Consider the following 13,338-nt stretch of genomic DNA (forward strand, 5'->3'; position numbering starts at 1 on the left):
TGAAATTATTCACCGCGACTGACTAACCCCAAATCTATTTTGGTCTGATCAAAGCAACTGTCTACCCTCCTAGGGGTTTGTTAATACCAGTGTTGCCTTACAAGGGACCTCAAGGAAAACTTTTCTTTCCCCTTTGTCGCGCCTGCAGTGAAAACAACAACCAGGAAAACCCTTGTGATCACTCAGATCAAGAAAGAGCCTTGACAGTTGAACTCTCTAAGGTTCTAGAGATGGGGTATAGTGTGGCCAAAATCTTTGAAGTGTGGAACTTTTCCAGGAAATCAGACACACTTTTTAAAGAATACATCAAGACCTTCTTAAGATGTAAGCAAATGGCTTCATGCTATCCTGCATCGGTCACAGATCAAGAGAGCAAAGACAAGTCTATTCAAGACTATCACGACAGAGAAGGCATACTTCTTGACCATGACTGAATAGAGGTCAACAAAACCAAAAGAAATGTGTCGAAATTGTACTTAAAATCTCTTTGGGGGAAGCTTTCACAGAGATGCAATATGCTAACAACGTCAATCATTAAAGACCCTGAAGAATTGTTGGAATTTGTTTTTTCAGACCAATAAGAAATTTCACATTTTTCATTCTTGAGTCAAAACATTGCCCTGGTGCAATGGAGATGTAACAAGAAGCATCTGGGACTGAGTAGTAGGCAGTTCACTCTGGGCACGCTATTCATCCAAAAGTGAAAATGCTGCCCCCTATCCCAAAGAAGATAACACACAGAAATACGAGCCTTAGTTCATTAATATGGTCAAATCCAGAAACTATCATTTCGAAAACAAAACATTTATTTTTTCAGTGAAATACAGAACCGTTACGTATTTTATCTAATGGGTGGCAAAATATAGTCTAAATATTGCTGTTACATTGCACAACCTTCAATGTTATGTCATAATTATGTACAATTCTGGCAAATTAATTACGTTTTTTGTTAGTAAGAAATGGTCTTAACACAGTTCGCAATGAGCCAGGCGACCCAAACTGCTGCACATACCCTAACTCTGCTTGCACTGAACGCAAGAAAAGTGACACAATTTCCCTAGTTAAAAAAAATTAATGTTAACAGGCAATATTAACTAAATATGCAGGTTTAAAATACATACTTGTGTATTGATGTTAAGAAAAGCAAAGATGTTTATGGTTAGGTACACATTGGTGCAACGAAAGTGCTTTTTTCACGAATGCGCTTTTTAAATCATCACCCATTTGGCAAAGTAGGCTGTGATTCAATGATAAATTAACAGGCACCGCATAGATTATATGCAACGCAGGACAAGCTAGATAAACTAGTAATATCATCAACCATGTGTAGTTAACTAGTGATTATGTTAAGATTGATTGTTTTTTATAAGATTAGTTTAATGCTAGCTAGCAACTTACCTTGGCTCCTTGCTGCACTCACGTAACAGGTAGTCAGCCTGCCACGCAGTCTCCTCGTGGAGTGCAATGTAATCGGCAGTCTATATAAGGTCCCACAGTTGACAGTGCATGTCAGAGCAAAAACCAAGCCATGAGGTTTAAGGAATTGTCTGTAGAGCTCTGAGACAGGATTGTGTGAGGCACACACCTGGGGAAGGGTACCAAAACATTTCCGCAGCATTGAAGGTCCCCAAGAACACATTGGCCTCCATCATTCTTAAATGGAAGAAGTTTGGAACCACCAAGACCTCTAACTCAATGACATATATACTTTTTTACATTGTTTGTAAACTGATTTGTGACACGTATTAATGCCAAAATAACATGTAAAACAGGCAACAACAAAAAACGTGGGGCTCTGCCCCTCCTGTCCTGAATGATGGGTCGCCACTGGTGTGCATTAAGGTGTCTAATAGAATAAACGGCAAAAACAAATGTAGACTTATGTATGCATTACTAAGCTTCCAGAATATTTTTTGCGAAGATGGAGGCGCGGTGGCTTCAAAACATCGCTGTCATCTAGTGTATATATAAATCATTGGCTGGGACTATGCATCAGCCGGAGACAACAGCTATTCACCCCACCAGCAGCAACCGTTAACATATCGAAGCAAGCTCTTCCCCATCCCCAAATCACAAGAAATAACACGTCACCAGTTTAGTTAAAGACTAATCGATGTCAACGATGGCCAGACGAAGTCCATTCAATCAAATGTTATCGGTCAGAAGCAATGCAAACGAAGACTCCATAAATTCATTGATTGACATTGTCAAATAGAATGGGATCATTGATTGACATTGCCATATAGAATGGGTTCATTGATTTACATTGTCATATAGAACGGGTTCATTGATTGACATTGTCATATAGAATGGGACCCCCAGCAAGCAGCCAGCGACTGGTGATCTGTATGACAAGGATGTTCGACAAACCAACCCGTACACGCATTTACATTGTCGTTCTAGGCTTAATTGCAACATAATTTGAACACTAAAATGTAACAATAAACGCTACAACACATTACACTTACCAAGGGCTGTGTCTCTGTTACTGGGGGTACTTGGAACCTATCCATTTCTTCCTCCATCATTTTGACGAATCGTTCGTTACACCGCCAAACCGATGTAAGATCTAAACATTTGTAAGCATAAAAATAATCAAATAAGGCCTTAGTTTGTCGCAAGAATTATCTGTTAGTTTGCATGATTCTAGTTGGTTTCTGCCTATAACCACACAGTAAGGCATCAGTGGTTAAGGCATGGTCCGAGGTGACTCAACCAAAACAGACAGAGATACGTCGATACCATCTTCCGGGTCTGGAAAAATATTTACATTATTCATGACACCACCATCCAATGATGGACGAGCGATGGCAAGATGGGCTAATGCATGAAATAATCAATCTAAGAAATCACAAGAACGTCGACAATATAGGTAGATATTATTTGATATATACATCCAATTATATGACATATAGTCTAGGCACACTATTTTATCTTTATTTAACTAAGCAAGTCAGTTAAGAACAAATTCTAATTTTCAATGACAGCCTAAGAACAGTGTTCAGGGATAGAACTACATATTTTTACCTTGTCAGATCGGGAATTCGATCTTGCAACCTTTAGGTTACTAGTTCAACGCACTAACCACTAGGCTACTTGCCACCCCACTATACAGTACAATTGCCTGGCATATTTGTATGGATCATTCAATTAATTTTACTCTGGATGTATGCAAAATGTTAGAAAATTGGTACTCGGGCTAGGGAATTGCACTAGCAGCTTGAAAACTTTTAATTTCTCCCCCATTTTAAAAAGTTGTATAGCGTTATCAATACAGTAATACGATATTTCTTATCAATAGTTTATCTATTTGACACAATGCCTGTACCTTACAAGACTGTGAAATCCAAGCAGGCAACGTTTTCTAAAGTTAACGTTATTAGCTAGCTAGCTAACTTAGATAATGTGGTGTCGCCATGCTGCATGCACGATTGCAACATTGTAGTAACATTGCTAATAATAAGCAGAGTGACTGTTTTTCTTACTAATATATTAATGACATCTCAATAGTCTACACTCTTAGAATTTTTTTTCTCCAAAAGGGTTCTTTGGCTGTCCCCATGGAGAACCCATTTTGGTTCCAGGTAGAAACCACCTTGGAAAGGGATCTACCTGGAACCAAAAGGGTTCTACCCTTTTAGGTTCTATATAGCACCTTTTTATCTAAGAGTGTACAGTGGCTTCCTCTTTGTGTCCCCTGTCCTGGAACTGAACAGGTGAGAGGCAAATGCCTGGTTGCTGTCATCTATAGTTTAATTTTCAGATCATTGCAGATGAAGGAGAGAAGACAAGCAGACAAAGCGACTGACTGATTGACTGTAGACTATTGAGATGCATTCCTAGTGGTGCATGAAACAAATTTATGTGAAATATGTCTGTTTTGTATCGGAGTCAAATGCTCTATCCCAGCCGAAGGCACCTGTGGCAAAGGCTGCCAATGCTGTCAGCAAGAAAAAGGTATGTCCATTTAGCATTAGGCAAGCCAGATTTAGCTTGTCAAAAACCTATGTGCTAATGTTGCTATTATTCTATGGCTATACCAACCTAATAAGGTAAATGTGGCGGTTACTGTTTGTGTTGGCCAGTGATGAGGAAGATGGAACAGAGATGGATAAAGCAGGAGATGAATGGATGCAAGGAAAGACTGATCAAGCCCCCTGACCAACTGAATCTCACTGAAGCGGTGAGTATAGCTGGGATGCGTCACAAATGGTATATAGTGCTCTACTTGTGACGAGAGCCCTGGTAAAAAAAAGTATTGCACTATGTAGGGAATAGGGTGCCATTTAGGATCTGGTGTCAGGAGCCTTGATGTGGCACCTATCAAAAGGCCATTGAATCAAAAAGGATGAACAGTGTAGTTGGGATTAATTCATTTACAAGTTTTATGCAAATGCTCAGAAGCTGTTTGTCACTTAACCAGGAGTTGAAAGAGGAATTCATCATGATCCTGACTGAAAACAACCCACAGGATCCTCAGAATATTGTCTGTTACAGCTTCAAGGTAAAGTATTGCAGTAACCTCCAGTCTAATCCATGATTAAGTGAACAACTTCTTTCTTCTTGGGTCCATCATATAATGGATATTAATGCAAACAAACAAGATTTTCAAGTGACTTTGCATGGTGGAAATATATGAGCATTGTCCAATACAAATGCATGTGTATCATTGTCTTCTCTCAGGAGTGTTCTTGCAAAACATTTTGGGGGATTTTAGTCTCCATTTACCTTTGTTTTATCTGGCTGTGAACACATTGGACAATAGTGCAATATTGCATACAGAGTTTTTAAGGAGACATACAAACACGTCTGCTGAAACGTTTGAGGCCTACTTGGATATACCTGGGCACCCTACTCTGCACTGGGGAATTTTCTGAGCAGACCTACAGCACCTACTGCTGCTTTCATCCTTCCACTTGACATTGTGCCTTCCACTTGACATTGTGCCCTGGATGTTTTTGGACTACTGACAAACTTGAACTCCACTTGTTTTTACTATTTATGACTCTCCCGTGTCCCAGTGTAGCGCTTGCCACCCTCCCGGCTTTCCACCGACCTGTAATGGAAACTACGTACATCCCCTCTAAGATGCTTCTCTCTTGGCTATCATACTGGTAACACAGCCTCCATTGCGTTGCTGATGGGCCACAGCATTCAATCGCATTGAGTAAGTCGCCGCTCTCACCATCCAAATCATCTTGGCTCCTGGACTCTGGCTGCATTGAGACAATGACTTAAAATGACCCAAGACAAGCTCAGTTAATCCCTACCATGATTGAGAACCATCCCAGGCCAAACACATAAATACTACATAGAAAAAAGAACATAGACTACCCACCCCAACTCACGCCCTGACCAAACTAACACGAAGACATAATAAAGGAACTAAGGTCAGAAAGTGACAATAACTTTCTTGTAACAGATTACATTTATATTCTATTTATGAAACCTACCTAGATAATACCTTTGATGATACAGTGGTAGCAATATATGGCTATAAAATCTCCCGAAAATACAGAAATGCCAACAGGGGCGGTGTTGCGGTCTATATTCAGAACCACTTTCCTGTAAAGCTGTTGAAGTAATATGGCTACCGGTTCATCTGCCTCACTTAAAGTCCATTCTTGTGGGAAGCTGCTATAGACCACCAAGTGCTAACAGTCAGTATCTGGACAATATGTGTGAAATGCTTGTTTATGTATGTGAAATCCACAGAGAAGTTTATTTTCTGGGTGATTTAAATATTGATGGAACAGTAGTCACTTGCAGTTTACCTACTGCTTTACTCATTTTAAATGTAAACTCAGAAAAAAAGAAACGGCCCTTTTTCAGGACCCTGTCCTTCAAAGATAATTCGTAAAATCCAAATAAGTTCACAGATCTTCATTGTAAAGTGTTTAACCATTGTTAATGAACGTGCACCTGTGGAACGGTCATTAAGACACTAAAAGCTTACAGTTGGTAGGCAATTAAGGTCACAGTTATGAAAACTTAGGACACTAAAGAGGCCTTTCTACTGACTCTGAAAAACACCAAAAGAAAGATGCCCAGAGTCCCTGGTCATCTTCGTGAACGTGCCTTAGGCATGCTGCAAGGAGGCATGAGGACTGCGGATGTGGCCAGGGCAATAAATTGCTATGTCTGTACTGTGAGACGCCTAAGACAGCGCTATAGGGAGACAGGATGGACAGCTGATTGTCCTCACAGTGGCAGACCACGTGTAACAACGCCTGCACAGGATCGGTACATCCGAACATCACACCTGCGGGACAGGTACAGGATGGCAACAACAAATGCCCGAGTTACACTAGGAAAGCACAATCCCTCCATCAGTGCTCAGACTGTCCGCAATAGGCTGAGAGAGGCTGGACTGAGGGCGTGTAGGTCTGTTGTAAGGCAGGTCCTCACCAGACATCACAGGCAACAACACCACCTATGGGCACAAACTCACCGTCGCTGGACCAGACAGAACTGGCAAAAAGTGCTCTTCACTGACGAGTCACGGTTTTGTCTCACCAGGGGTGATGGTCTGATTCGGTTTGTCGTCGAAGGAATGGGCATTACACCGAGGCCTGTACTCTGGAGCAGGATCGATTTGGAGGTGGAGGGTCTGTCATGGTCCGGGGCGGTGTGTCACAGCATCATCGGACTGAGCTTGTTGTCACTGCAGGCAATCTCAACGCTGTGCGTTACAGGGAAGACATCCTCCTCCCTCATGTGGTACCCTTCCTGCAGGCTCATCCTGACATGACCCTCCAGCATGACAATCCCACCAGCCATACCACTCATTCTGTGTGTGATTTCCTGCAAGACAGGAATGTCAGTATTCTGCCATGGCCAGCAAAGAGCCCAGATCTCAATCCCATTGAGCACGTCTGGGACCTGTTGGAGGGTGAGGGCTAAGGCCATTCCCCCCAGAAATGTCTGGGAACTCGCAGGTGCCTTGGTGGCAAGAACTGGCAAATCTGGTGCAGTCCATGAGGAGGAGATGCACTGCAGTACTAAATGCAGCTGGTGGCCACACCAGATACTGACTGATACTTTTGATTATGACACCCCCCCCCCCCCCCCCCCCCCCCTCTTTGTTCAGGGACACATTTTTCCCTTTCTGTTAGTCACATGTCTGTAGAACTTGTTCAGTTTATGTCTCAGTTGTTGAATCTTATGTTCATACAAATATTTAAACATGTTAAGTTTGCTGAAAATAAACGCAGTTGACAGTGGGAGGACGTTTCTTTTTTTGCAGAGTTTATATACTGTATTCTATTCTACTGTATTTTAGTCAATGCCACTCTGACATTGCTCATCCTAATATTTATATATTTCTTAATGCCATTATTTTACTTTTAGATTTGTGTGTATTATTGTGAATTGTTTGATACTACTGCACTGTTGTAGCTACGAACACAAGTATTTTGCAACACCTGCAATAGCATCTGCTAAATACAGTTGGGCAAAATAGTATTTAGTCAGCCACCAATTGTGCAAGCTCTCCCACTTAAAAAGATAAGAGAGGCCTGTAATTTTCATCATAGGTACACTTCAACTATGACAGACAAAATGAGAAAAAAAGTCCAGAAAATCACATTGTAGGATTGTTTATGAATTTATTTGCAAATTATGGTGGAAAATAAGTATTTGGTCAACAAGCAAGATTTCTGGCTCTCACAGACCTGTAACTTCTTCTTTAAGAGGCTCCACTGTCCTCCACTCGTTACCTGTATTAATGGCACCTGTTTGAACTTGTTATCAGTATAAAAGACACCTGTCCACAACCTCAAACAGTCACACTCCAAACTCCACTATGGCCAAGACCAAAGAGCTGTCAAAGGACACCAGAAACTAAATTGTAGACCTGCACCAGGCTGGGAAGACTGAATCTGCAATAGGTAAGCAGCTTGGTTTGAAGAAATCAACTGTGGGAACAATTGTTAGGAAATGGAAGACATACAAGACCACTGATAATCTCCCTCGATCTGGGGCTCCACGCAAGATCTCACCCCGTGGGGTCAAAATGATCACAAGAACGGTGAGCAAAAATCCCAGAACCCCAGGGAGGACCTAGTGAATGGACCTACAGAGAGCTGGGACCAAAGTAACGAAGCCTACCATCAGTAACACACTACGCCGCCAGGGACTCAAATCCTGCAGTGCCAGACGTGTCCCCCTGCTTAAACCAGTACATGTCCAGGCCCGTCTGAAGTTTGCTAGAGAGCATTTGGATGATCCAGAAGAAGATTGGGAGAATGTCATATGGTTAGATGAAATATAACTTTTTGGTAAAAACTCAACTCGTCGTGTTTGGAGGACAAAGAATGCTGAGTTGCAGCCAAAGAACACCATACCTACTGTGAAGCATGGGGGTGGAAACATCATGTTTTGGGGCTGTTTTTCTGCAAAGGGACCAGGACGACTGATCCGTGTAAAGGAAAGAATGAATGGGGCCATGTATCGTGAGATTTTGAGTGAAAACCTCCTTCCATCAGCAAGGGCATTGAAGATGAAACGTGGCTGTGTCTTTCAGCATGACAATGATCACAAACACACCGCCCGGGCAACGAAGGAGTGGCTTCGTAAGAAGCATTTCAAGGTCCTGGAGTGGCCTAGCCAGTCTCCAGATCTCAACCCCATAGAAAATCTTTGGAGGGAGTTGAAAGTCCGTGTTGCCCAGCAACAGCCCCAAAACATCACTGCTCTAGAGGAGATCTGCATGGAGGAATGGGCCAAAATACCAGCAACAGTGTGTGAAAACCTTGTGAAGACTTACAGAAAACATTTGCCAACAAAGGTTACATAACAAAGTATTGAGATAAACTTTTGTTATTGACCAAATACTTATTTTCCACCATATTTTGCAAATAAATTCCTTAAAAATCCTACAATGTGATTTTCTGGATGTTCTTTCCTCATTTTGTCTGTCGTAGTTGAAGTGTACCTATGATGAAAATTACAGGCCTCTCTCATATTTTTAAGTGGGAGAACTTGCACAATTGGTGGCTTCATACATAGACACACTGGCTTTACTCAAAGCCAGTAGCATGTCTTTAGTAAAGATTGAAAAAACGAAGGGGCATAGACAGATGCCCTGTGGAATTCCTGATTCTTTCTGGATTTTGTTGGCATCAACTCTGTGACATCAACTCTATGGTGAATACAGTGTGTGTGTGGTATTTTTGTGTATCATTTCATTCTCACAGTAGTTTTGATGTGGGTTTGTATGGTTGTAGGATGAGCTGGTCTTTACAGACTTCATCAAGCTGTCATTTGGAGAGAGCCGTGTCAGAAAGACCAGAGGGCAACTTCCTATCAGGGGTAAAATCTGTCATCAACTGACGCATCACTTCACACTGTTTGTTATAAGCATCAAGCACGATTTAAGTATTTGACGATGTTTGTTGTCCCGCAGCTTGTGGAATATCGTTCGACTTCCACAAACAAATAGACTACTTCTTCCTGTTTGGCACGAAGGAGGGCAAGATTCACAAGGTGAGATACAACTGATTTTATAATGAATCAATTGAAGTTAAGTAATCTTGGAGTCATTTTGTATAATTCATACAACAGTTGTTGTTTGGTTTTGGTTTGAACCGCAGTTGTGTATGTCATTTCATAATGTAGGTGACAAAACATTTTAATACAAAAAAAAGCTAGGTGTGTCAATCTAGGCCTGTCAGTCTAAGCTTTGTACTGTGTCCACTGTGCCACCAGGATGAGCGAGCATAACATGTTTTTTTCTGCATACAAAGCTGTTCAGTCTATCCAAACAGACCCCATTTCAAAGGAAAAAGCACTCATTATGGTCCGGTGTTTCCATTTAGTGGGTGCGGCCAAAACACCTGAACACACTTAACAAGATAGAGGATAGAAAGTTTTGTTGATGCTGAGAACAGAATGTCTGTTTTTAAATAACATTCTTAGAACGTTCTCTGAGCGTTACTAAAGATTTCTTGTGGTGTTTATGGATAATGTAACTTTCCTTTTCATTGGCTAAACCAACTAAGCTCGTAATTTAACAACTTTATTTATATTTACAGATGGCATAAAAGTTTGTTGAGGCACATGAAAGTTCACATGCTTGAAATGGTATTTCTGCCAAAAAACGCATTTTGATAAAAAACATATTTTTTACGTTCAATCGGCTCTCCTCTGAAGTCATGACTTGCGACATACGCCAAGTTTCCTGAATCGGGTCACATATATATTTTCTAAGATTAGCTAGCTCCTTGAATTGTTTTGATTCATGCAAACTCGCACACATATACTCACTCCCACCCGCACACACACACACACAGTTACAGTATGCGTGTGATGTCACCTCTTGTTGGGAAACAGTTAGCCCTGGGACAAGTGTAATATCTCTGCTGTGACTTATTCACTATATATCCCCTTATAGAGCAACAGGCCGTTTAGGCCTGGGCTGCACTTTGATTTATACCTTTAATTGAAATGCAAATGATGCAGCTTGCAATATAGTAGAGAGAGCACATTTGGTTCACAGCCATATTGTCTATCTGCAGTGGTTTATGTGTGAATGTGAGAACTGACTCCTCTTGCTCTCTCGCTCTTATTTATTATTTATTATATATATACATTTGTGTGTTCGATATATATACACTACCATTCAAAAGTTTGTCACTTAGAAATGTCCTTATTTTTTTAAAGAAAATCTAATTTTTTGTCTATTAAAATAACATCAAATTGATCCGAAATACAGTGAAGAGGCCCATTATCAGCAACCGTAACTCCTGTGTTCCAATGGCACGTTGTGTTAGCTATTCCAAGTTTATCATTTTAAAAGGCTTATTGATCATTAGAAAACCCTTTTGCAATTATGTTAGCACAGCTGAAAACTGTTGTTCTGATTAAAGAAGCAATAAAATTGGCCTTCTTTAGAATAGTTGAGTATCTGGTTGATCAGCATTTGTGTGTTCGATTACAGACTCAAAATAACTTTCTTCTGAAACTCATCAGTCTATTCTTGTTCTGAGAAATGAAGGCTTTTCCATGCGAGAAATTGTCAAGAAACTGAAGATCTTGTACAATGCTGTGTACTACTCCCTTCACAGAACAGCGCAAACTGGTTGTAACCAGAATTGAAAGAGGAGTGGGAGGCCCCAGTGCACAACTGAGCAAGAGGACAAATACATTAGTGTCTAGTTTGAGAAACAGATGCCTCACAAGTCCTCAGCTGGCATCTTCATTAAATAGTACCCGCAAAACACCAATCTCAACGTCAACAGTGAAGAGGCGACTCCGGGATGCTGGCCTTCTAGGCAGAGTTGCAAAGAAAAAGCCTAATCTCAGACTGGCCAATAAAAAGAAAAGATTAAGATGGGCAAAAGAACACAGACACTGGACAGAGGAAGATTGTAAACAAGTGTTATGGACAGACAAATCTAAGTTTGAGGTGTTCGGATCACAAAGAAGAACATTCGTTAGACGCAGAAAAAATAAAAAGATGCTGGAGGAGTGCTTGACGCCATCTGTCAAGCATGGTGGAGGCAATGTGATGGTCTGGGGGTGCTTTGGTGTGGTAAAGGGGGACATTTGTACAGGGTAAAAGGGATATTGAAGAAGGAAGGCTATCACTCCATTTTGCAACGCCATTCCATACCCTGTGGACGGCGCCTAATTGGAGACAATTTATAAATTACAATTATTTTGTCTAATGTCTTATTTGTTTTATTGACCCCAGTAAGACAGACTAGCTGTCACCATTGGCGTCGGCTAATGGGGATCCTAATAAATCTACAATATTGCTGTGTCTTTTCCAGTGCTCCACGGCTCCCCTTCAGCCAGTTCCTGGAAATCTATAATGCTCACAACATGGCGGTGGATGCAGTTAAGGGGAACCACTTCCACCCCAAGGTCTTCATCTCCTGCAGCTCTGACCTGGTCCCAGATCATGTGAAGATGACCATAGGAGTTGGCAAGACAACACAAACAGATCTGTGATCCTTCTGTTCTAAGATGACAGCCCAACGTTGTCCATATGAACCCTAGGTCTTGCTTCATCTTTCACCCAACTATTACTTTACAAACTGTGAAAACTATTCCAAGATGTCCAACCATATTCATCACTTTCCTCACCCCCTTTCAATATAATTTGCCTGTCAGATAATTTGACAAACCCAAATAGATAGTTATATCAGTTATAATTAAATACTTTGCTGACTAAAGTCAGGTATCTCCAGTCGACTTTCCATGAAAACTTTGCTTGGCTCTCTTTCATCAAGCCAATGTTTATGGCTATACACAGAACTACCAGCAGATGGCTTGAACACATCAAAAACACAGACGTGTTCAGTGCTTTTCAACTGGTTCTCAACTGACTTCAGTCTTGTCAAGACTGTGTTCATTGTGTTGATTGTTACCACTGAGATATTGACTATGCCTGCTTTGGTCTTTTGTGTTGGGGCAGACTGTTGGTCTACTTGTAAGTTTCACTCCACAATCATTAGTTTAGCACCTACCCCCAATCTGCCATAAAACCTGGTAATAATATCACATCTTCAAACAGGTTGAAAGGGCTTTGAAAACAACAGAAACTTCCGAAAAACATGAATACTGTATATTCTACATTGTTTAGGGGGCATGGTAAAGGAGACAGTTATTCACTTCAACCAGCTTTCTACTTTTTAACAGTAGTCCGCCTGCACACTTAAATGGTGATTTGAATAGGGTCATGTGGATTGATTAGGTTGGCACTACTTTCTCCTGTTGATACAAGTCCTTGTAACTCCATCTATCCGAATGAGCTGTGAGTGATGAGTGATAAGTCACAGATATGATCTAGCCTGAGTCACAAAATGTCAGAAGTAGGTTACGTAATCAGGGCTTCAGCCTGGTGGCCTGTGAGAATCTACTGATATCAGTCAGCTGCCCCCACACCCCCTTTATCCACATTATACTGAAGATTTTTTTTTTTTTTTAAGATTTTACTGAGTTACAATTCATAGAAGGAAATCAGTCAATTGAAATAAATAAATTAGGCCCTAATCTATGGATTTTACATGACTGGGCAGGGGTGCAGCCATGGGTGGGTCTGAGAGGCCCACCCACTGGGAGTCTGCAGTTGTGAGGCCGGTTGAACTTACTGCCAAATTCTGGAGGCGTCTTATGGTAGAGAAATTAACATTAATTTCTCTGGTAACAGGTCTGTTGGACATTCCTGCAGTAAACATGCCAATTGCACGCTCCCTCAAAACCTAACACATCTGTGGCATTGTGTTGTGTGACAAAACTGCACATTTTAGAGTGGCCTTTTATTGTCCCCAGCACAAGATGCACCTGTGTAATGATCATACTGTTTAATCAGTTTCTTGATAATCCATCCAC

At 41.1% G+C, this 13,338-nt stretch overlaps 2 protein-coding genes across 6 annotated transcripts in view; one reads left to right on the top strand and one right to left on the bottom strand.

Moving 5' to 3' along the window:
* Positions 1-2,756, bottom strand: part of LOC110528276 (protein FAM219A) — a 24,735-nt gene extending 21,979 nt beyond the window's left edge. For both annotated transcript variants that reach the window (XM_021610212.2, XM_021610211.2), the window contains exon 1: positions 2,469-2,756. In XM_021610212.2, the coding sequence (XP_021465887.2) occupies positions 2,469-2,528 (60 nt within the window). In that variant the 5' untranslated portion in view covers positions 2,529-2,756. The remainder of the gene's footprint in view (positions 1-2,468) is intronic.
* Positions 2,734-13,019, top strand: LOC110528275 (dynein intermediate chain 1, axonemal). 4 transcript variants are annotated; one of them, XM_021610208.2, is made up of 7 exons: positions 2,734-2,872; positions 3,892-3,957; positions 4,086-4,183; positions 4,424-4,504; positions 9,228-9,312; positions 9,407-9,486; positions 11,775-13,019. In XM_021610208.2, the coding sequence occupies exons 1-7, from the start codon at positions 2,794-2,796 to the stop codon at positions 11,814-11,816; spliced, it is 531 nt and encodes a 176-aa protein (XP_021465883.2). In that variant the 5' UTR covers positions 2,734-2,793; the 3' UTR covers positions 11,817-13,019. The 4 variants fall into 4 exon arrangements, with proteins under 4 accessions (XP_021465883.2, XP_021465884.2, XP_036839756.1 ...); XM_036983860.1 differs by having other exon boundaries at positions 2,794-2,872; positions 3,910-3,957; XM_021610209.2 differs by lacking the exon at positions 4,424-4,504.
* The last annotated feature ends 319 nt before the right edge of the window (positions 13,020-13,338 follow it).

This window comes from Oncorhynchus mykiss, chromosome 7 (assembly GCF_013265735.2).
Source record: "Oncorhynchus mykiss isolate Arlee chromosome 7, USDA_OmykA_1.1, whole genome shotgun sequence".
NCBI lineage: Eukaryota > Metazoa > Chordata > Actinopteri > Salmoniformes > Salmonidae > Oncorhynchus > Oncorhynchus mykiss.

Bases quoted from the DNA above. Each gene is read 5' to 3' on its own strand.
- LOC110528275 (XM_021610208.2), top strand. From the start codon at position 2,794: ATGATGGACGAGCGATGGCAAGATGGGCTAATGCATGAAATAATCAAT. The intron at 2,873-3,891 runs GTAGATATTATT...TTTGTATCGGAG, and splicing joins CAAGAACGTCGACAATATAG to TCAAATGCTCTATCCCAGCC. The intron at 3,958-4,085 runs GTATGTCCATTT...TGTGTTGGCCAG, and splicing joins ATGCTGTCAGCAAGAAAAAG to TGATGAGGAAGATGGAACAG.